Source organism: Pelodiscus sinensis, chromosome 1, assembly GCF_052426305.1.
Source record: "Pelodiscus sinensis isolate ZL-2025 chromosome 1, ASM5242630v1, whole genome shotgun sequence".
NCBI classification, from domain to species: domain Eukaryota; kingdom Metazoa; phylum Chordata; order Testudines; family Trionychidae; genus Pelodiscus; species Pelodiscus sinensis.
Window position 1 is genome coordinate 93,950,910 of NC_143052.1, and position 21,829 is coordinate 93,972,738.

Below are 21,829 nucleotides of genomic sequence, written 5' to 3' on the forward strand. Positions count from 1 at the left end.
TGTTCTCCTTGTACATAGTAATAACCATTCTGACTGCTGCCCTTTATAATTAGTAATGTTGTGTACTTTTATAGTGAGAGATGATTTTATTGTTTTGCACGGCACTGGGAAATGGAGGGTGTAGGTTGTAGTCCTGAGTTTGTCACCTGGGCAATATTACCTCCCAGGCTTTGTCTCTAATATCCCGGGATCAACAGAGCTACAACTGCACTGCATCCAACAACGGAAGGTATCAAATTCTATCATCCAAAATGGAAAGTCCACAACAAAAAAGGCAAAACTTAAGAGCATTACCTCACTCACCTTGTCTCACTTAGGAAAATCATTTAGTATCGCATGTTTCCCCTTGGTGACCTGGGGATATCGACCATTCCCTTGTCACCCAGACTTCTTGTAAGGCTAAATTAACTCTCTCTGCAAAGTGCATTGATTTCCTTGGGTAGAAGGCATTGTAGCAGTGGAGAGTATTATTTTTGTGTTCTTAATAATGCCTTGCATCTGAAGCAGGGCCCTCCTTAGTACGTATGGGGCCCTATACAGTACTGTTAAACTGGTACTTCTATACCTGATGGCAGCTGGTGGGGGGCAATATTTTAGAGATGTGATTTTATAGTCTTCAGCAACACACTAATTAAATATTTTAAAGCAAATTTTAAACGAAAGTCCTTGTAGACTTAACACAGTAAATTCAGAAACTGATAGTACATACCTCCAGTTGGCAAATGCCTGTTAAATGGCTTCATTACCACTTGAATGGCTCTTTCCCAGGTTCAATATTCTGCTAATAAGTCTGGCAGGCTTTTTTACTTTTAAGTTAACTAGATGCTCTCGGGAGAAAGCAGAGCCACAGACTGGGGATGAGAAGAGGTGGATGGGAGGACATTAAGACCCAGTGGTGCCCCAAATTTTCAGGTGTCCTACACAACTGCATATTCCACATATGTATGGATGAGGACAGCATTGCTCTGAGGACTTCAAAGCACTCATGATTAGGAATGGATTTTACATAGTTTCTTTTAAAATGTTGGATAAGTATATGTAAAAATGGGGAGAAAGAGGAAGCAGTGGTGGGTTGGGTTTTTTTTGAAGTAAGTATTTTTAAATAGTGGAAGGTTTCACCTGTCCTCTTATGGAATGGTTGTATCAATATGTTGTGTGTGGTGAGACGCATCATATAGGAATGACATGTCTAAGATTATCTATAAAAAGGAGTTTTTTTACTGTCTGTAACATACGATGTACCTTTATCATTTAGAGTACCAATCATAGGATACTAAGATTATCTGGTCACACAACTCTCCTGAATGCACCGAGCAGTTGCAATTTTCCAGTATCTGGCCTGCTGCCTTCAAGGTCAGAGAAAAATGAAGGAATCTCCTTGCATTATTTAGGGTCTTGTAATTGGGAGGAGATAAACATTTTAGCACACCATTTAGTTCTGCATGGAGGAATACAGAAAGAAAGGAACTGTAACGGGGGTGATTCCTGGCTAGTGTCAGCCATCAGAACATCATGGTTTAGTTTTACTCTCCTTTATAAAATGAACCTGCAGTAATGGCATTGATGTTACTGAAGTGTTAGACCAGTACTGCACTGTAATATAGTGGGATTTAAAAAAAAAAGTTAGCGCCTCCTATCATCTCTTCGAGAAACTCAGTCATATGAGTTACTTAGTAGGGATGTTAATGGGTACACAGTTAAATGGTTATCCAGTGAGCATCACCCTTAATGGTATCTGGGAGCATCCATCCACTCGTGGCCCAGTCCTGCCAGGCCCCTCGCACAGGACTGCCAGGAGCCACAGCGGTAGCCCCCGTGGGAGAGTTGAGAGCTGCAGCGGCAGCCCCTGTGGCGAGCCGGGAGCAGCTGGGCTGAAGCAGTCCCTGCCTGCGGTGAGGGCTGCTCTAGCCTGACCCCAGTGGGTAGGACACCTCCTCACGGGACCAGCCCCTTTAATTGGTTGAATGGGATTTGACATCCCTGTTACATAGCTAGTGATTTCTGTGCCACAGGCCATAGCATTTACATTTATGCAGGTGTCAGTCCTTGGGAAAAAAAGAGGGACTAAATTTGCCATCCTTCCAATCATTTTAGGATAGTCCTGTATTTCATGGGCCCAGTTTTGCCCACTCCAAATGTTCAATAATCATGAGACAGGCTCATCAAAAAGCCTTGAGAGTGGCTTTAAAATAATAAGATTATGTAAAATAATAGATTTTGTGTTCTTTTTATTTTCCTTCTGCTTTTTGAGCCTTTAGGACCTAAAGTTTAAGGGACACTGGGAGCACTTTTTGAAGCTTTCTCCATAGTTTTGAAGGCTATAAATTTACTATTTATTTAAGAATGGAGGCTGAAATCATCACACATTCACTTGACTCATGATCTTCAGACATTAAGGAAAGCATTATCTATTATGAGACTTGTGACAAAATCATGAGAGTTGGCAGCATAATAGCATCTTATTTACTTTCGGCCAGAGCATCATGTTGTTACACAATGGCTAGAGCTCTTCATCTCTTGTCATCTCCAAATCAAGACTGGATGCCTGTCTGGAAGATATACAGTAGTCCAACACCTCTTCCTAGGCTCAGCACAGGAGTAATTGCGTGAAGTTGTATGGGCTGTGATCTTTTGGGCCCTGACATCCTCCGCCAGGTCCTCACTATTTTAAAGCCTTTTTGGGTGGGTAGGGGCGTTGGGCTCAGGACTTCCACTGTGGTTGACATGCAGTGGAAAGATCCGGTTTGGTTTTCATGTTCTGGGGGTTTTAGGGTGGAAACATTTCCTGACACGTGTTTTACCCCGCAGGGAACCTGTGTGGAGGGGAAGAAGAGCAGATTTGCAAAACTTCCCAGGCAGAGTTAATGGCCCTTTCCCGCCTCGCCCCAAGCAGGAGCCTGGCTGCAGGGCTGGGGCGCTCTGCAGAGCCGTGCAATGGCTCTTGGCCCCTCGCCACAGAGACTGCCTCGCGCAGAATCTACTGAACGGGAGAATCCAGGCTCCGGCTTCGTGGAACTGGGGGAACGTTTTCAGGTCACTGTCTCTTTAATGCGGGCGGGTCTTTTGCCCCTCACAAAGATGGCTGTCATGCTACCGCCGTCCTTTGCCCTTACTTCCGCCCTCGCTCAAACATGGCCGCCGCCGGAACTACACTACTCCGACTGGGCGTTCAAAAGGAAAAATCATCCGGGCCCCCGCACAGGCCCACTCCCTCGCCCACATGGGACGGCACCTGTGATTGGCCAGGGGGCGGCGCGAGGCGGGAGAGTGAAGGAACGAGCGCTGTGGTTGGCGAAGAGTGGGGTCATGTGACGACGCCGTCCTTTGTGGGGACGGCTGGCAGCCGTGAGCGGAAGGTGAGTGACTCAGGAGCTGGAGCGAGTCTGGGAGGAGGGGCACGGGTTTGAGCCGCCCGCTAAGGATTGTGGGGGCCCGAGGTGGGTGGCAGCCCCACGAGCTCTGGCACGTGGGAAGTCTGGGTTCGAGGCCCATTGGCTGAGCCGGCGGGGGCGCGTTCCCCTCAACCCAGCTGGGGAGGGTGCGCAGCGCTGCTAGGCAACGAGCTGGGCTCAGCCTCCCCCCCCCCCCCCGTTGCCAGGTGGGCAGCTCCCCACCCCCGCCAATGACACTGCGCCACAGCGCCTGCTTGGGTCCCCTCCCTGCCAGGGGCTCAGGAACAAAGTGCTGCCCTTGCTCTGGCTGGGGCAGAGGCGGGGGCCTGGGGCCCTGCTAGGAGGGAATTTCCAGCCTCAGCCGGAAGGATGGCTCAGCTGCTGTGCAGGGCCTGGACACAAGGTTTCCAATTGCAGCCAGGCCCCTGGAGGTCTGGGGGACAGCGAAACCCCCACGCGCCTTCCTGGAATGACAGAGACTAGAGGGAAGTCAGCTCGTAATAAAGGAACAGAAGAGCTGCAGCTTGGTGCTTGCTTTCCTCTTTGGTGTGTATGTGTGTTTAGTGTTTATCGGGTTCTCTGTTCCTCTTTTTGCGTATGGTTCACTTCCTGTATCTTTTCATTGGATGGGTGGAGATAAAAGACCCGTTGTTTATCTTGTGCATATGCTTCCTGTGTTTCCTTCTTTCCCTTAATAGGTAGCAGGTTTCAAACAAACAAATGGACATATTTCTTCACACAGCGCACGGTCAACCTGTGGAACTCCTTGCCAGAGGTTGTTGTGAAGGCCAGGACTTTAACAGGGTTCAAAAAAGAGTTAGATAAATTGATGGAGGTTAGGTCCATCAATGGTTCTAGGCAGGGCTCACCAAGTGGCAGCGAGCTCTGCTCACCAGCTGCTTGGTTTCGTGCGGTTCTGTGCATGTGCAGATCGCTCTGCGCCTGCTCTTCCGGCTTGTAATCTACTCACCACGGGTGAATAGATTACATTATTTGTCAAGCCCTGGTTATAGGCCAGGATTGGTCCATCAATGGTTATTAACATGTTGGGCAGGAATGGTGTTCTTAGCCTCTGTTTGTCAGAAGCTGGGAATGGGCAACAGAGGATGGATCATTTGATGATTACCTGGTCTGTTTATCCCTTCTGGGGCACCTGGCATTGGCCACTGTTGGAAGATAGGATACTGGGCAAGGATTTGAAAGGTTACCAATTCTGGTTCACTGGAGGGGGCTGAAACAGCTCCTTGCCTGCCATGGGGATGGGGGAGGCCCCTCCAGCCCACCGGTGGGCTGTAGGCCCCCCCCTTTAATTGGTTAACCCGTTAACCAATTCAATGGGATGTTTTACATCCCTAATACTGGGCTAGATAGACCTTTGATCTCATCCAGTATGGCCATTCTTATGTTCAGTCAGCATTTTTCCCCTTTCCTAGAAGTGAGTCCATAAACAGAAATCTCTGATTAACAGAAATTATCCCTCCTCTCCCTGCAGATTTGTTGTACTATCTCTAATTTTTCCCTTGGAAGTAAAGATGTGCATGCTTAACCAGTTAAGCAGTATGCCTCAGCCTTAACAGATGAGCAGGGCTCGACAAATCAGTGTATCTACTCGCCTGTGGTGAGTAGATTTCAGCCAGTCGCCGTGTTCACTGGTGGCGCGTGCATGTGCAATGCGGGTCTGGTGCATGCACGGTACAGGGCTGGCGAGTGGATTTCGTTGTGGTTTGTCATCCCCTGTAGATGAGGGTTACTGGTTAAGGTTAATCAGTGGGGACTGGAGCTGGTCTCCTCCTGCCACAGACAGTGGCTGCTCTGGCTGTGCTAGAGCAACCCCTGTCCTGCCACGGGCAGGGGCTTCTCTGGTATCCTAGCAGAGAAGCCTCTGTCTGCAGTGGGCCCAGCTACCCCACAGGCAGGGGTGCTCAGACAGATTAACTAGTTAATCATGGGTGTCTGTTAACCTAGGTGGGGGAAGGCTTTGCCTTTGCAGGTGTGGCCCCACCCACACGTCACCCCCAGAACACCTGGGCTACGTCTAGACTGGCATGATTTTCCGGAAATGCTTCTAACGGAAAAATTTTCCGTTAAAAGCATTTTCAGAAAAGAGCGCCTAAATTGGCACGGACGCTTTTCCGCAAAAGCACTTTTTGCGGAAAAGCGTCCGTGCCAATCTAGACGCGCTTTTCCGCAAAAAAGCCTCAATTGCCATTTTTGCAATCGGGGCTTTTTTGCGGTAAACAAATCTGGGCTGTCTACACTGGCCCTTTTGCGCAAAAGTTTTGTGCAAAAGGACTTTTGCCCGAACGGGAGCAGCATAGTATTTCCGCAAAAACACTGACAATCTTACATGAGATCGTCAGTGCTTTTGCAGAAATTCAAGCGGCCAGTGTAGACAGATGATTTTCCGGAAAAACTGGCCAGTCTAGACACAGCCCTGCAGTAGATGTACTGGAGGCAGAGTGTTGCTGCCTCCAGTACCTGCCCTCCCTGTCCTATGGGGCAGGCAGGCTGGATCCATGCATCCTCCTCCCTCCCCGGTGTTCCAGGGTAGGTGAGGTTCGGACTGCATGGCCTCCTCCCTCTCGGGGACTGGGGAGGCTCAAGCTGTGCTGCCTCCTCCCTCCGTGGTGCTCTGGGGCTAGGAGGGCGGGGCCTCAGCAGAGGGGGTGGGGCTGCGGTCCTGCCTCCCCCAGCCCTAGCTGCTCTGACTGCCCATGTGGTTAATCAATTAAATGGGAATTTACATCCCAACTTGGGAGTGTCTGGAGTTTGAGATTTATTTTGGGAATGTGGTGAAGTGCTTTTCCAATCTGCAGTAAAGAACACATCTTTGTGCTCTTAAAGTGGATGTGTGAGAATGCAGATTCAGAAAAGGAAAAAATAAAGTGTGGTCTTCATCTACACAACGGTGGTGCAACTGCAGTGCTTCCGTGCTTTTGGGAGAGCTCTTGGTGCAGTTAATCCACCTCCCTGAGATGCAGTAGCTATCTTGGTGGTGCTGGAAGGGGCGGGGCCAGGAGACTTCTCATGGTCCTTCGCTCACAGACCCTGATTAGCCTGGGGATGGAGGAATGCATGGAGTCTTTACCCCTAGCTCCAGGTGCCTAGAGAGAATCAATCACCAGCTGTTTTAAAACAGCTGGTGGTTCCCTCTAGGCACCATGGCAGGAGGAGACTTCACACGGTCTCCCCACCCCCAGGCCACCCCACCCCCAGGCCAATCAGGGCCTGGGGGTGGGGTGGAGCGCGCAAAGTCCCTTGCCCCTGCCCTGCCAGGTGCACAGAGAGAGCCACTAGCAGTTCCCTCTGGTGCCACGTGCCCCTGGTGGGGGAGAATACTGCCTGCTCCCTGCTCGCCAGGTCTCGATTGGCCTGGGGGTGGGGGAGTGGCAAGGTGACCTCGGGCTGGATCCAACCTGTGGAGGCTGGCTTGCTCACCCCTGGATTAGTGTAATGTCATTCTGGGGTGTGGATTTCTTGCACCCCTGAGCAAGGTCATGTGTAGTGTAGACCTGGCCTCAGTTTACTTACAGATGAAACTTTTGCCCATGTGACATCCATGTAACACCCATGCTGACCCCCTCCCTCTACTTCAGAGATTTAATGTACAGATTTAAAAGGTGTTATGTGCCCATGTCAATACATAACCATTTTTCAAAGCAGTATGTGATGGAAGAGTAAGGGGCTTGGTAGGGACCAAGGATGTTTCATAATCAGGATTGTGGATAGAGGAACAGTGTGTGGCAGGGAGAGTAGCTGGGCCATGAATGGAGAGAATGGGGAACATGGTTATGATGAACTGCAGCTATGGGGCCCACCGTGACAACTAACTCAAGACAGCGTGGGGGCATCTGAGCTCTGGGAGAGGGAGGTATGATAATGGATAACTGTCTGTCAGCACTGATCTACACTTTTTAAGGAATTTGCCATGCTTTTAAACTCGGTAAGGGTTTTCAAATGATTTCCACAAATGTAACCATAAAATCACCAGCAAATCCCTAGTTAAATCCTCAGTATTCCATGTGACCTACAGTCATGATTTCACCTTGTCCCCTCTGCCTCCCCCACAATATCATACATCTGCCTCTTCCTGTTTCTTCCTCTGCACAAAACATGCAACTTTTAACTCCATCCACAAATAGCTGTTACAACACATGAGCGGACAATCTTCCTCATTTCATCATCCAAATTAAGTTGACTACAGATATTAGGAACTTCCCAGAACGATGAATACTATATAAGACTTACAATTAAAAACCAAAGATTTCTCTTAATCAACAGTCATACAACAAACAGTACGCACTTCATAACCATCAACTTCAAATCCAGCCATGCGCATAATTATGAACTATCACACAACACTAATTTTATACTCCAAACATCTGTTTCATACCACTCCGTGCAGTCCTAGTTAAAAGTTACATGTTTAGGCCCTGATAGTAAACACTTTATTGCCATGAATGTTCATACTGGTAGTACAGTTAGGGCCTTATGTTTGCAGGATTGGGATCTTAGTGGGGAGATGGAAGGAGGTGACAAATGATGTCCGTGAAATAATGTGAAAAATTCACATTGGGCAAAATCATGGCCATAGTTGAGACCTTAGCTAAGGGCTTCCCGACTTCTTTTATGATCGTATTTTGTCTAGAGCACTGGATGGGGACACAGGAGATCTGGGTTCAATTCCTGACTCTGCCGCAGATGTCCTGTGTGAACCTGGGCAAGTCACTTGTCCAGAGCTCAGTTTCCCATCTGTAAAATGGGGGTAATAGGCCCAGCCTTTCTCCTACTCCTCGTCTGCCCTGTCTGTTTAAATGGTAAGCTCTTTGGGGCAGGGCCTACTTCATAGTACAGCACCCAACACAATGGGACCCTGACACTAACTGAGGCTAAAGATTCAGGGGCAGACAATGCCTACTAGAAATCTCTTTAACTGATATGTGGGAACCAATTTTTCATTCCTCTTTTCCTGTTGCACACCTTTCTGAAGCAGGTTAGGGTTGACACATCTGGTTTCATAAAATACATGAAGAGTCACTGGACCTGTAGTGAGGTAATGCTTTGGTGTGTACAAAATGAGGAGCAGGGATTAAGGTCACTGAATGGAAGTCTTGGTGATTTGCTGGGTAGGGGCAGAGGGAAGGTACTGACCTAGGCTGAATTTGGACTCTGATTTCTTCCAGAGTGAGGGGGAGAGGACAATTGATTTCCCCAAAACATGCAGTTCTTTGGCCGACTTGTAGACACCATCAACAATGTCACCAACCTGTTTTCAAACCCGTACCGAGTGAAGGAGGTGCCTCTGGCAGAGTATGTAGCTCGCACACGCTTGAGAGAGGAAGACAGGCTGGTTCTGTACAAAACCAAAAATGCTCGTTCCTGGGACTGCTTGCTGGTGAACCCCCAGAGTCAGCTAGTCGCCTTCCGGTAAGTGACAGACAGCCCTTTCCTCTTCTGGTCACGTTTTGGAGTGAGAGTGGAGATTTTCTGAGAACAGGGAGAAGGGGGAGTATAGAGATTGGGAGCATTTTCCTGGCTGCAGGTCTGTCACTGGGGACTGTATTCTTAAGAATGAACGCAAGAATGTGTCAATGGGGGTGCACACTGTGCAAGCGGGAGGAGGAATGCCTAGTGCAAGGGTGTGGAGAATCACTATTTCTCCCTGGTGCCAGGAGGGTTGGCTTTTGGCCTATTTAGATGGTCATTGGACTGCATTTTCATTCCCTTTTCTCTTTTCCAGGCTCTTCCAGTTAGACAATGAGATGGAAGCCATTGAGCGTTTTGAGCAGTATGCAAGACGACTGCGCCCCTTCTACGAGAGTTCACCACAGTCCTTGGAGCTGAATGTCCTCCAGCAACTGAGCGACTGTTTCCGTAACCACCCCAACTGGTCCTTGGCGCATGTGGCAGTGGAGACGGAGCTTCGGGGGAGTTTCCGACACAATCATATCATAAGGCAAGGGCTGAGGCATAATCCAGAAGGAATTCTGCTAGGAGTTAGCTTAGAGCAGGAGTGCACTTTGGGCCCATGCTTTCAAGGTCAAGCACTAAATCAGTGTTTTAGCTTCTAAATAAGTAAAAGAGGGCTTCCTTTTGGAAGAGCTTGGCTCCTGCAAGTTCCACTGACCTCACATTGGCAAATAGTGGCCTAAAATACCTACCTTGTTTTGCTTACGGAAGAGCAGACCTACTGGGTCAGATGGAACATCCAAATAGCCCAGTGTCCTATCTTCTGACAGTGGCCAATGCCAGGTACCCCCAGAGGGGATGAACAGAACAGGTAACTATCAGGTGATCCATCTCTTGCTGCCCCTTCCTAGCTTCTGGCCAACAGAGGCTAGGGCAGTGGTCACCAACCAGTCGATCAGGATCTACTGGTAGATCTTGGAGCCTCTGACAGGTGACCTTGACTGGTTTGGCCAACAGGCTATCAAGTGCCGGCACTTCAGCTGCCCCTCCCCACCACTGCTGTGCATCTCCTGCCCTTTGCCTTAGAGCTGCCTCCACTTTCCCCACTTGCTGGGCAGGGAAGCAAGAGGAGCGGGTGCTGATGTCAGGGTGCCTCCCCTCCCACTCTGTAGCTTATCTCCACAGAATGGAGGGGGGCACAACAGGGCCAGGGATGGAGGGAGTTTGTTGGCTGCTTTTGAGAGTGGTGCAGGGGCAGGGCAGGGGTGAGCCTGCCTTAGCCTCACTGCACCACCTGTGGTAAGCAGTGTCCAGCTGCAACCTGCATCTTGAACCCCTGCTCCAGTCATAAACCCCTCCTGCACCCCAAGCCCCTGGCCTAGCCCTGATCCACCCCAGACCCAAACTCCCTTACAGAGCCTGTACCCTGAACTTCCTCCTTCACCCCAACTCCCTGCCCCAGGCTCAGATCAGAGCAACTGCTAATCCCTTAACCCAAGACCAGAGTCTGAACTCCAACCCTCTCCCTTTCATCAAGCAGGGGCAGGAAGGATGGGGGAGTGAGGGAGGACAGAGTGAGCAGGGGTGGGGCCTCTGAGAAGGGGCACAAAGGGGGCAGGACAAGGGTAATCGGGTGTGAGGTAGATCCTGGATTGCACTTATTCAAAAAAATGATCTTGTACTTAAAAAGGTTGGAGATCACTGGGCTAGGGACACTGTCCTTGCCCATCCTGGGCCATAGCCACTGATGGACCTATCTTCTATGAATGCATCTTGTTCTTTTTTGAACCCGGTTATAGTCTTGGCCTTCACAACACCCTCTGGCAAAGAGTTTCATGGGTTGGCTGTGTGTTGTGTGAAGAAATACTTCCCTTTGTTGTTAACCCTGCCTCTTACCCATTATTGAAGGGTATAAATCTAACACTCACCATAGGAGTTGCTAGTGGGTTGTGAACTCATTACCTTCAGCACCAAGCTTCTGCATGTGAGCTGAAGACATGTAATCTGTATGGACTGGCCACTAACAGGGGTTGTGGTACACGGTGAAACCATGTTACATAAACAAGGGAGAGGAATTGTCATCCTGGATCATCAAATGCTGGAAACCACTTTCAAGTAGATGCCCCATTGCCTTTCAGCATTGATCTGGTGAAACATTTGGTGTGGGCAAGGGAATTAGGAACTGGATAGCTCGGGGACTGAGGCGCTAATGCAGGAGCTTTCTCAGGCTCTGCTCTAGGCTTTCATAGATACCAACTAGTAAAACAATTAGTTCTAACACAGCAATTTAGGGATTTTGATGCAAACCTCTGGGAGGGTGTTGTACTGAATGTCGTCTCTTAAGGCAGGGGCCTCCTGTTTGCTGTCTTGTGTTGCAGCTGTGTGAACAGCACAGAGTGCGAGGATGGCTGTACCCCACTGCAGCTTGCCTGCCGGAAGGGAAACATGGAGTGTCTATGTGAGCTGGTGGAGTGCCATGCCCGGCTGGATGTCACGGACAAAAACGGGGAGACGGTTTTCCACTATGCTGTCCGAGGGAGTAACCCTGAGATCATAAAGGTGAGGGGGAAGCAGGGGGCTTTAGAGCTGGCTGCTGGGTACTCTTCCTGCTGCGGGTAGGGGATGAAAGAAAGGAACCCAGTGCTCTGCATCTGGAGGAGAGATAAACAAGGCTTTCCACGCTTGGAGAAGAAGAAGTCAGCTAGATTTGCTGCTGCAGGAGGACAGGCATTTGCAAGTCTTTGGCTTAATCTCAGGCCTCCCACTTCCTCCCTCTTCAGGGACTTTGCCCTCTGTGTGACTGCAGAGCCCAGAGTGCATGGGGAGAAAACAAGACAAGGTGCAAAACAATTGCATCAGAAAACCTTATTTATTTGCATCTACTTCTGGCTGAAGGTCGACAGTTCCGGGTCTTGCTCTTATGGCACCTATAGCAAGGGAAGACCAAACCAAGTCTCTTATAGCATAGTGACCGAGGGCCAAAGGCTAGCTTGAACAATTCCTCTCATCCGTCATAATCTGCAGAGTCTGTCCTTAAACCTGCCTCCCCTCGATTCAGGTGACATGACAGAGCCATGTGTTGATAGAGTCTGACCAAAGCCATAATTCCTCTGTGTCCTTGTTTGATTACTGTGGAGTGTTGGCCAGAATGGCTTGACAATCCAGATCCTTATGGACTGAATCCAGGTAGTTCCTTCCTGTCTGAAGAGTTAATGAATCTGATGCATTAACACAGGCTAAGACTAAGGATTGTGGACCTGAGGTTTTGGTGGTGCTCATAATTACCCTCTGGATTTGGTCTGAGTATAAACCTGAGTGATACAGATACGCTTCCATTGTTGCTCTGCGGGATGACTGCCTGCAATCTATAAACAAGTTCTGTTTTTGTAGTGTGGGGGGCCTGAATCTTGATGGAGATGGTGACCGGACACTTACAGGTGGCATTGGAGACTTCTTTTAGCAGCCTGTTCTCCACTCTTATACCATCGAGAAGGGCAGGGTCACAGTTACATGTGGCCAAGCTCTTGGATGGAGGAGTGTATATCTCTGGTCTGTGGTTATTGGTGGCCAGTCAGGTTACCTTGCAGGTGTGTTCTGGGAGAAAAGGCTGATTCTTTGTGAAGAAAGGGTTGGGGTTGAGTGGAGGCAGGCTGAGTCCTTTGTGTAATTTGCTATCTAGACATCCACAGACCACTAGTCGTCCACGAGCACCCTTCAGATGGTCCATGGATAGTTCCCTCTAAGGCACATGCCTGGGCAGCAGCACACAAGAAAATGAAAGGCTGTCTACCTAATTAATGGAGCCATGTAGGTGTGGTTCCATTAATTCGAGGCCTAAACCTGGGAGAAGATGCACATGTAAGGTAGGTGGTGGCCTTAGCAGGAAATAAAAGGTTGGTGGGAGAGGACAGTGGGGTGAGGTGGGGGGAATAGAAGATAGGAGGGGGGGAGTAGGATGAGAAGAGAGGGTGGGGGGGAATTTGTGCAGGGCTGCAGTAGTCAGAGAAAGAGATGACTTCCCCAACTCCAGGCTGTGGCAATTGGATAGAACCCCCTCCTTCCCAGCCCTAGCTTGGGGGCTGCCGCAGTGGGGCTGAAAAGGAGAAACTTCCCTCCTTCCCAGCGCAGCTCTGGGGTTGCTGCAGTGGAGCAGAGAAGGAAAGACCCCTCTTCCTTCCCAGCCCAGGTCAGGGACTGCCTTGGAGGGAGAGAGACACCCCCTTCTTCCCAGCCCCAGTAGAAGGGGCAAGACATTTGGAAAGACCATCAAGTGGTCTGGCAAGACCCTCAGCCATTTTCAAGTAGACTGTGGGGAAAGAAAATTGAGACTTATAGGTCTAGAAACAATTATTCAGGGCTTGACTCTGCTGTCCCAGTCACAGAGGAGAGGGAGGAGCTGAGCCTCCTTCACAGCTCTGACGTAGGTTTGTAAAAATTCCTCAGGTCCCAGTTTGCCTCTGTCTGATCCCATTTTGTGCTAGCACCGCTTGAGTCTCCTTCCTCCTTGCTCTTTTTCTGTGGCAGGTTATGGTAATCTGTGTGGTGGGTGGGGTGAGAGAACATGTTACAGTGCTGGGATTTCTATGGTCGTAGGCTGCAAGCCTTGCAGCTCTTCACCATTTCTCCTTTTTCTTGGCCTTCAGATTGGGTAGTTTTCTAGGGGTCAGTCTTGAACTTTAAAAGAGTCTGAGAGAGTTTTGGGACAGACCATGGGCATTTCCTTGGCTTATGATGAGAACTGTAGGATGAGAAAGAGGAGGGCTCCCCACATTTAGGGTGTCTGGATTTTTTTAAGGCACCCTAAAAGCAATTCTGATTTAACACAGCAGCTTCTCCCTGAGTTAGTATAATAACAGCAACTTAGTGGCTTTGCCCTGAGATTTTAAACTGGATTAACCTTCCCCCAGAATGCTGTTTGCCCTTTGTCTTTCGTTCAGCAAGAAGAGGGAAATTCAACTCTCCAGATTCACTTCCTGCTTCTCTGGTGGGTTTGAGTTTCCTGCCATATGTGTGTGGAAGGGGGTGGGGTGTTACCCAGAGTTCTTTCAACCCAAACCTCTTTTTCACATGAACTGAATCCCTTCTCTATCTTACTCAGGATCTTGGAGGCATAAGACACAGGTTGGAGACCTGGCCCATGGTTCTGGCTTATCACAGCTCCCATCCCTTTGTCTGCAGTTGCCAGCTGTAATACAAATGGTTCTCCGACCCTAGGGTATGGCGGGGATGGGGCTTGGGCTGAAGTTTGTTTTAGCTGAACCATGGTCTCCTGCTGCTGAGGGCCCCAAATCCACTCTGCTCCTTTCTTTAACAGTTCATGCGGTGGAGCTGTCTTTTCCGAAAACCCTTCAATAAAATCTCGGGAGGAGTTAACCATACCCAGGAAGGTTCTAAGAGCAGTTACATCTGTGGGGGCTGGGAGCGTAAGGATCAGCTCAACCCTCTTTTGGTCAGGGGAATGCCCTTCTTGTCCCAGGGTTACTCTGAGAGAGTTTCCCTGCTGGGAGCACAGTTGGGCCGTCTTTGGGCTGATCTTTAACCCTGTTTCCTGAGTCTTTTGCAGCACTTTGTCCAGCACCCTTACATTTTCCTCTTGGGTCTGTGCGCTGACCAGGATATCATCCACCTAAGAAATCATGGTGTTCCTTTCAGGCATCCCCCCTCACATTTTTGCTACATGTGCAGGGCGGATGACAGGGGCATTATTCCAGCCCGTGGGGACTCGGGCAAGGCAGTTATTTTTCCTGAAAGATGAAAGTGAATTTATAGTAGCTGTCCTACTGTTAGAGCACGGGTTCCCAAACTGGGGGGGGGTGCCTCCCTGGATGGGGGGCAGTGAAGAAATTCCAGGGGGGGGGTGCGCAAGGCGACCCAGCCTCCTCTCCTCCCCCCATCAAGTTTTGCTGCCCCGGTCAGTTCCTCCTCCTTCTTCTTCTTCCTTTTTTCTCAACAAGTTTTGTTGCTGTTTTTTGGGGTGTGGGGGGTGTGGGGGGGCGTGAGGGTTTTTCAAAAATCAAAAAGGGGGCGTGATGCCAAAAAGTTTGGGAACAACTGCGTTAGAGGATAGCAAAGAACTCATTAGCCAAATCTAAAACTGAAAACCTTTGGGCCCCTCCTACAATGGAAGCCATTACCTCCTGATACTCAGCCACTCTCGGGGGCCATAGGAGGAATCACCCAGTTAAGGGGATGAAAATCCACCACAAGCCTCCAAGTTTTGCCATTACTCTTAAGGATGGGCCAGAGTGCTACACTGTTAGGGCTGGGCTGTTCCACTAAAACTTCCTGATTTAACAGTCCATCACTTGTTTCCTTTAGTCTGTTTTTTGCCTCCTTTGGATAGCAATACTGTTTCTGGGATGGAGGATCATGGCTTTTTTCTAAGATTTCTGCCTCAATTTTACCACATTCTATTTTATTTTTGGCCCACACTTCCTGGTATTTTTCTGCAATTTCTAAAACTTCTGGGGGCCAAGCAGGCCACTCCAATTCCTCTGATGCCTTAAGGGCTGCTATTCAGTAGCTCACTGAAATCTCCATGGAGTTCCAGGAGACATTTCCCACAAAACCCTGTTAGCAAAATCAACTGGCACTCTCAATTCCCTCAAAATATCTATTCCTAGAACACCTTCTTTTCCTAGATCCATCAAGCCAAATTGCCCTGGACTTTTCTTTGTTCCTACACTGCAGGGGATTCTTTTGCAAAAGGGAACACTCCTTTGTGCCTCATTAAAGCCATGCAAGATTTTGATATCAGCTGGAGGTCCAAACAGGTTTTTGTTTTGGGTACTAATCAAGGAATAATATGTGGCACATGTGTCTACTGGTAAATTTTGTTCGAACCCTGCTCCTGCAAACTTTGCATAAATTGTGAACTTCCCCCACTCATCGCTATTTAATTGTGCCACAATTGGGAGTTCCTGGGATGCCTGGCCTCCCTATGTGGATAAAACTGGTGCAGCAGTAGGGCCTTTTCCTCTATGCTCAGCCATCTCCTAGTCTGCCAGTTTTACTAGGAGTTCAGGGTTGGCAACCAGTCTGTTGTTTCCTTTGGCTCATATTTTAAGAGCCGCTTCCAAGTGTCCCCACGCCATGGGTCAGGGGTTCTGCCTCGATCCTTATGGGGTCTTCTCCCCTTTCTTTTCCCTGAGTGTTATTTGGAGGAGTTATGGAAGCCACCTTATTGGGTTTCCTTTTAGGAAGGTGGATGTCTTTTTGAACTCCTAGGCCTGCTTTGCTACATCTGCCGTGTCTTTTATCTGAATGGCTGCCAGATCCATACTCACAAAGGCCGTATGAATCAAAGGGAGAAATCTGTGGGTTAAAGCTTGTTTGAAAGGGAGGGCTGCAAGGTCTGGATTAACAGCATGTGTCAGCCCAGAATGTGTCTACGCTATTTTCTTTCTGGCTATATAACTTTCTGCTCTCGCCCTGTCTTGTTGTTTCTCCTGATAAAATATAACTGTGGGGCTCTCTCCCGGGAAGAAAGCATGTATTACTTCCTCTGCATGGTTGAGTTAGGGATGTAAGTGACTAGTTGTCAAGTAGGAACTCGACTAGTCGCTCCCCCTCCCCCTTGCTTTCTCTATCAAAGGGGGGAGCACAAGCCAGTGCTGGCTTATAAGCCATTTCTTCCTCCCTCCTCCCCCCACACTGTCTCTGCAGGGGGTAGGGGAGGCAGGGGGCAGAAGGGAAACGTCAGGAGCATTTGAAACAGTCCCGCTTGCACCCATCCCACAGCTGTTCCTCTCCTTTGGAATGTACAAGAGCCACCTGCAGCTCTTGTACATTTCAAAGGAAGAGGCACAGAGGGGAACCCTGCCAGCAGGGACTGCCTCTCTCCCTTTGAAATGTACAAGAGCCACAGGCAGCTTTTGTACATTTCAAAGGGAGAAGCGCAGTGGGATAGCGAGCGCCCCGCCCCCCTTATTGACTAATTGGGAAGTCAATGGAAATTCCATCCACTACTCAATTAGCTGATTAATCAAAATTTAACATCCCTTATGTGTGTGCTTCTCTGTATCATTTGCTCCAAGGGGCCCCCCATTTGGATATCATAAGGGAGTCCTGCAAAAATCCTTGGGGGTCATACACTCCCTGCACATAGCGGCTACATCAGCTGGAGTGAATCCAGCCCTGTCAGATACTCTTACCAACCACCTCAAGGCTGCATTTCTGTTCAGCGGGTCAACTGATTTCCCTGCTGTCCTAATCTGGTCAGGGGTAAAGGGGCTAGTTTCCACCCATTCTTCTGTTCCTGAATCCCCTTCCCTGGGTCCTTTCCTTGTGACAGAGCTATTGATATAGAGACTTTTGGAGGAGGTCTTTCTAGTTCTTCCAGTGACCTCCGTAGGGGACTGTATGGAGACTGCCAGATAGGATCCAGGGGGAACTCATCAGAGTCCTTCCTTTCCCAATTGCAACAAGGGGGGTATGGATCAGGATCTTCCTCTGCTTCTGTGTCTTCCTCCCAGCTGCAATTCCCTCCCATCGCTGCCACGATCCCCTTTTGTTCACCTAAGTGAACCTTAAGGCAATGGTTCCCAACCTTTTTAATAGATGTTTGCACATTCATTATGCATAATGAATATGCAAAGCTGCAAATAAAATGTTACCTGCCTGCCTAGCCCCAAACCAGCCCCCTGCTCCCCAGTGCCTAACACACTTTGACCCTCCGACCGCTACACCCAGTGTCCTTTAACATCTGACCCCTACAGCCCATGCCAATACCCTCTTGCCCTGTTGTTATGCTTATAAGAAGCACATGGGATCTTTTTCAGGGGAGAAGGCAATACACAGTGTTTATTAAGAAGACAGCAGAGAAGTCGTTAGCATATGCTTTATAAAGACAAACACATACATACATACACACACACACACAGAGTCCTACAGATGTTGCATAGTTACCAGTCCGTCGTGGCTCCAGTCAGTCTTACTGGCCAGGCAAGGCTGACTGAGTGAGGAGTCAGGGTCTCTTGATCGCGATTCGAGGCTCCTCCAAGGCTTGGCTTGCAGGACTGAACCCAGAGTCCCATGGCAAGAGCTTCCCTTCTTATCCGTGTCAGTTCCCATTGGAGTCTATGGGTTTTGCAGTGTCCTGCTGCACCCTTAGGAGGTGTTCATTTGTGTTCCTTTGATGGTGATTGTTTTTCACTCTTGGTGGGGTCTCTGCCTGTCTCCAGGGTTAGTCAATGCTGCCAATTCAATTCAGCCTCAAGACACAATGGATAGTTCAAAGTTTCCAGTTCTTCTTCTTCACCTGGGCATCTGTGATGGCTTTCACTCATACACATGCTCCATTCACACCAAACAATTGTACAGAGTTCAAACAAGATCAGTAGTTCAAGGAGTACAACTTAATTTGCAATATTTAACAGGGAGCAAGGCCTTGCAGTGAACATTATCTAATCACAAGAGACAGAGAGAGCGAAGCTAGAGAACTTATGAGCAAGTCATTACATCAAATCATTATGTATCATACTTATAATCTTATAATCAATATAAAAATATGCATTTTTTCTACACTGTGACCCCTCCCCCACACACACACCCTCACCCAACACCCCTTTGCCCCCACCCCACCCCTACACTCCCCAGAGTGAGGCTGCCCCCCCTAGGTATCATGTCTATTAGTGCTGCAGGCAGGGGGCACGGCCGTTGGTGATGTGCACGCCCCCTCCCTCCCCAAGTGCGTCTTGCACCCTCATCGGTAGAAGGCAGAGGAGCACAGAGCTCTGGCTGGCTATCATTATCGAGGGGGGTGAGGTGCCTCCTGCTTCGCCTTCTCCTGCTGCCATCTCAGTCACCATGGCTGCCAGAGCTGAACCACTGTGAACAGACGGCTTGAGCTCTGACAGCCACCACGGCCCGGCAGCCAGCAGTTCGTGGACTGGCACCAGTCCGTGACCCAGCAGTTGGGAACCACTGTTTTAAGGGCGCAAATTTGTCTCTGGCATTCCCTGCGATTTGCCTGAGTTCTGCCTTGGGAGTCTTTTAAAAGGGCTCTCACTGCTGCTTCATTCTTGGTCACCTGCTGTTGTAACACAGACGCCTCCTTCTGCCATTTGTCTCTGACTCTCTCACAGTCATACCCCCCCTCTGCATTCCAACAATCTGTGCTGCTTGTGTGTTAGAGCCGTGCTCTGAGAGTGTCAGATTTTGCCTTCAGATTAATCACTTCAGTTTCCTTTTCTGCTCTGGTTCTCTCCAATTCCTGCACTCTGTCTTTTAGCCGATCTAGCTCCTGATCCAGTGTTGTAGCAACTATCCACAAGCCCTGCAAATCAGCTCTCTTCTTTTCCCTAACTTTTGGGTCTCCCCACTTTTCTCCACCAACCCAGATATCCCATCACTGGTGGAGCTGCAGGAAGGCTCAGGGGCCAATAAAGGCACTGGGCTTTCAGGGTCCATTTTCCCCATGCTCCTGAACAAAATCTGCCAAGCTGTTTCCCAACGTCACTTGCGACTGTTCTTTCTTTCCAGATGTTTCCCTGTCTCTGGACATAATTCTTCACTTGAGCAGGCAATCAGCCTGAGTCCAAGTAATGGAATGTATCCATAAATTAATTTGTGAACTGCGACACGGGAACTTGTAGGGAGGGACCTCACCCCGTTGTCTTTTACCTTCTATTGCAATGGACAAACTACGAACTGTTTGTACCAACCGTTTGTCTCCTTGCTCTCGACCAGTCCTCGCTGGAGCCTCCAAAATTTGTTACTCAGGGTTCTTTCAACCAAACCTCTTAGTCATCTTACTCTCTGCGAAATGGTTTCAGGAAATAACTCAATGGAGACCGACCGACCGATAGCTGGATGGATGTTACAAACAGAACAAGACAAGAGTGCTTTCTCATAAAGCTAAACTTTACTTACTTTCAAGCACTTACACACGTTCACAACAGATTAGTAAAACACCCCCACTATTGGTAACTACTGAAGCTGAGTGTGGCTCTTGAGTGTCACAGTGATGGCTTCCAATGGCCAATCTTCCATTTGCTGGTGGGGACCAAAGATGTGTCCAGATGTAGAGCAGTGTTTCTCAACCTTTTTTTATAAAGTACCCCTTTAAAAAAAATTATAAATACCCCCCAGTACCTACAGTTTTCAGACACACACAAATTTTTTCTACTATTGCAACTCATTTGTTTAAACAACTTAATCGCAGCCAGGTGGGCAATGAAATTTTTGGGTGTAAAAAGTACAAAAAGAATAACGCGCTGTAAAACTTAAAACAAAAATTTAGTTTTCTCCAAATTTCAGTTGTGTTGACACCCCCCCAGACTTCTCTCGACTACCCCTAAGGGTACTCATACCACTGGTTGAGAAACACTGATGTAGAGTACTTAAAAGGGTCCCCAAAAAGTCCATGAAGAGTCCAACTATCTCAAACTTTCCTTCCCTATTTATCTGTTAGTATTACATGTCATTCAAAAAAACTTGCTAGGCAAGCATATTTTAAAGGCTAGGCGAGAAGTTTTCTTCTGATCATCAATTAGCCAGATGTGTTTTTTCAGCATCTGCATGCCCTCAGGCTGTGACAGATATCCCTTAGGGCACATCTAGATAAGCTTCCTGTTTTCTAAATGCATAGCTCAGCAGTCTCAACTGAGATCTGGCCCTCAGGAAGGACACAGGGTCAGGCTTCCCTCTCTGTGGCACCCAAGCCCCCTTCTTCCCCCGACTTGGTCATGCTAAGGCTGCCGCCTAGGCCTATTTAGGCCTGCTAGCTTGGTTGCTATTAGCAGTAAGCAATAGTGGTTCAGGCACTTTACTGGCTTTGCCGAAATCTCCCTTTATGGGGGGAGAGTGTCAATTTTCAACCAACCAACCATACTAGTTTGTTTGAAATTTCTGAAACCAAAGTCTTGAAGCCATTTCTATTTTGTTTATGCTTTAAGCAGGATCTGCATTCAGGCTCTAAGCTAAGCTTGAGCCAAAGGGGAGAACACAAAGTACAGTAATAGACTTCCCAGTTGGACGCACAAGGAGAGTTTAAATAACCACCAGGATGGTCCTAGGGTAGGTGATGGGGGGAGAACAGGCTATGCCATTTATGAGGAGTCAGCTACTATTCCCAGCAGCATTTCTCAGAGCCTGAAGAGAGATTTTGCTGTTTATTTCTTTTCAGCTCCTGGGCAAAAAGCCATCTGTTGGCTTGAACCACCTGAGCAATCGGGGGCAGACACCTCTGCACCTAGCCTGCCAGCTGGGGAAGGAGGACGTGGTTCTGGCTCTACTGAAATGTCATGCCAAGTGTAACATCATGGGCACACTGGGCTACCCCATTCACACAGCTGTGAAGTACTCCCAGAAGGGGTAAGTGTCCACCTGTCTTGTCGGAAAAGATGCACTGGAAGGGTCCTGCCTATAGGTCTGATGCCCATGTGCTTCTCCCTGGATGTCTGCTCACCCTGCTGAGAACAATATCAGGGCATCTCTGACTGACACATATTCACTGCCCTTTCCCAGTGCCTTCCCCTCCGGAATAGGAGTGACAGCAGGATAGTCTACATGCATCTGACAAAGTGGGTATTTGCCCATGAAAGTTTATGCTCCAACACTTTGGTTAGTCTATAAGGTGCCACAGGACTCCTCGCCGCTTTTGCAGATTCAGACTAACACGGCTACCCCTCTGATACTCAGCAGGATAGTGCTTGCTGGCTGAGACCCCACTTAGGACCTGTTCGCCTGGCTTGGAAAGAACTCCTTTGTTGATACCTGGCTAGTATGCCCCTTCCTAGTGCTCACTTGCCTCCCCGAGCATGGACGCTCCTCAGACACCTCACACCTGCTCAGATCCTGCGTGCCCACTTCCATTGTGGCTTTGCCTTTGAGGATGGGCCAGCCCCAGGATGTCGCCTGCTAGCACTCTTACTAGTACAGTGTTCATTTGCCTTACCAGCACGGTAGGACCCAGTGGCACAGATTCCCAGGTGTCCATTCCCAGCGCCTGCTATCCTCTCTGCTAGTGGGGCCCTGGTAGCCTGATAGCACCTTGACTGTTAGCTCCTCTTCAGTATAAGAGCAAG

At 48.9% G+C, this 21,829-nt stretch overlaps 1 protein-coding gene across 3 annotated transcripts in view; it reads left to right on the plus strand.

Annotated features, from left to right (window-relative positions):
• The first annotated feature begins 3,192 nt into the window (after positions 1–3,192).
• Positions 3,193–21,829, plus strand: part of PLA2G6 (phospholipase A2 group VI) — a 36,742-nt gene continuing 18,105 nt past the window's right edge. Inside the window, exons 1-5 of one of the 3 annotated variants that reach the window (XM_006118944.4) lie at positions 3,193–3,356; positions 8,576–8,819; positions 9,133–9,348; positions 11,180–11,360; positions 20,929–21,116. In XM_006118944.4, coding sequence (XP_006119006.3) covers positions 8,611–8,819; positions 9,133–9,348; positions 11,180–11,360; positions 20,929–21,116 — 794 coding nt within the window. In that variant the 5' untranslated portion in view covers positions 3,193–3,356; positions 8,576–8,610. Of the gene's footprint in view, positions 3,357–3,449; positions 3,939–4,729; positions 5,011–8,575; positions 8,820–9,132; positions 9,349–11,179; positions 11,361–20,928; positions 21,117–21,829 lie in introns of those variants that run through there. The other 2 variants (XM_006118943.5, XM_075937073.2) reach the window with 2 other exon arrangements.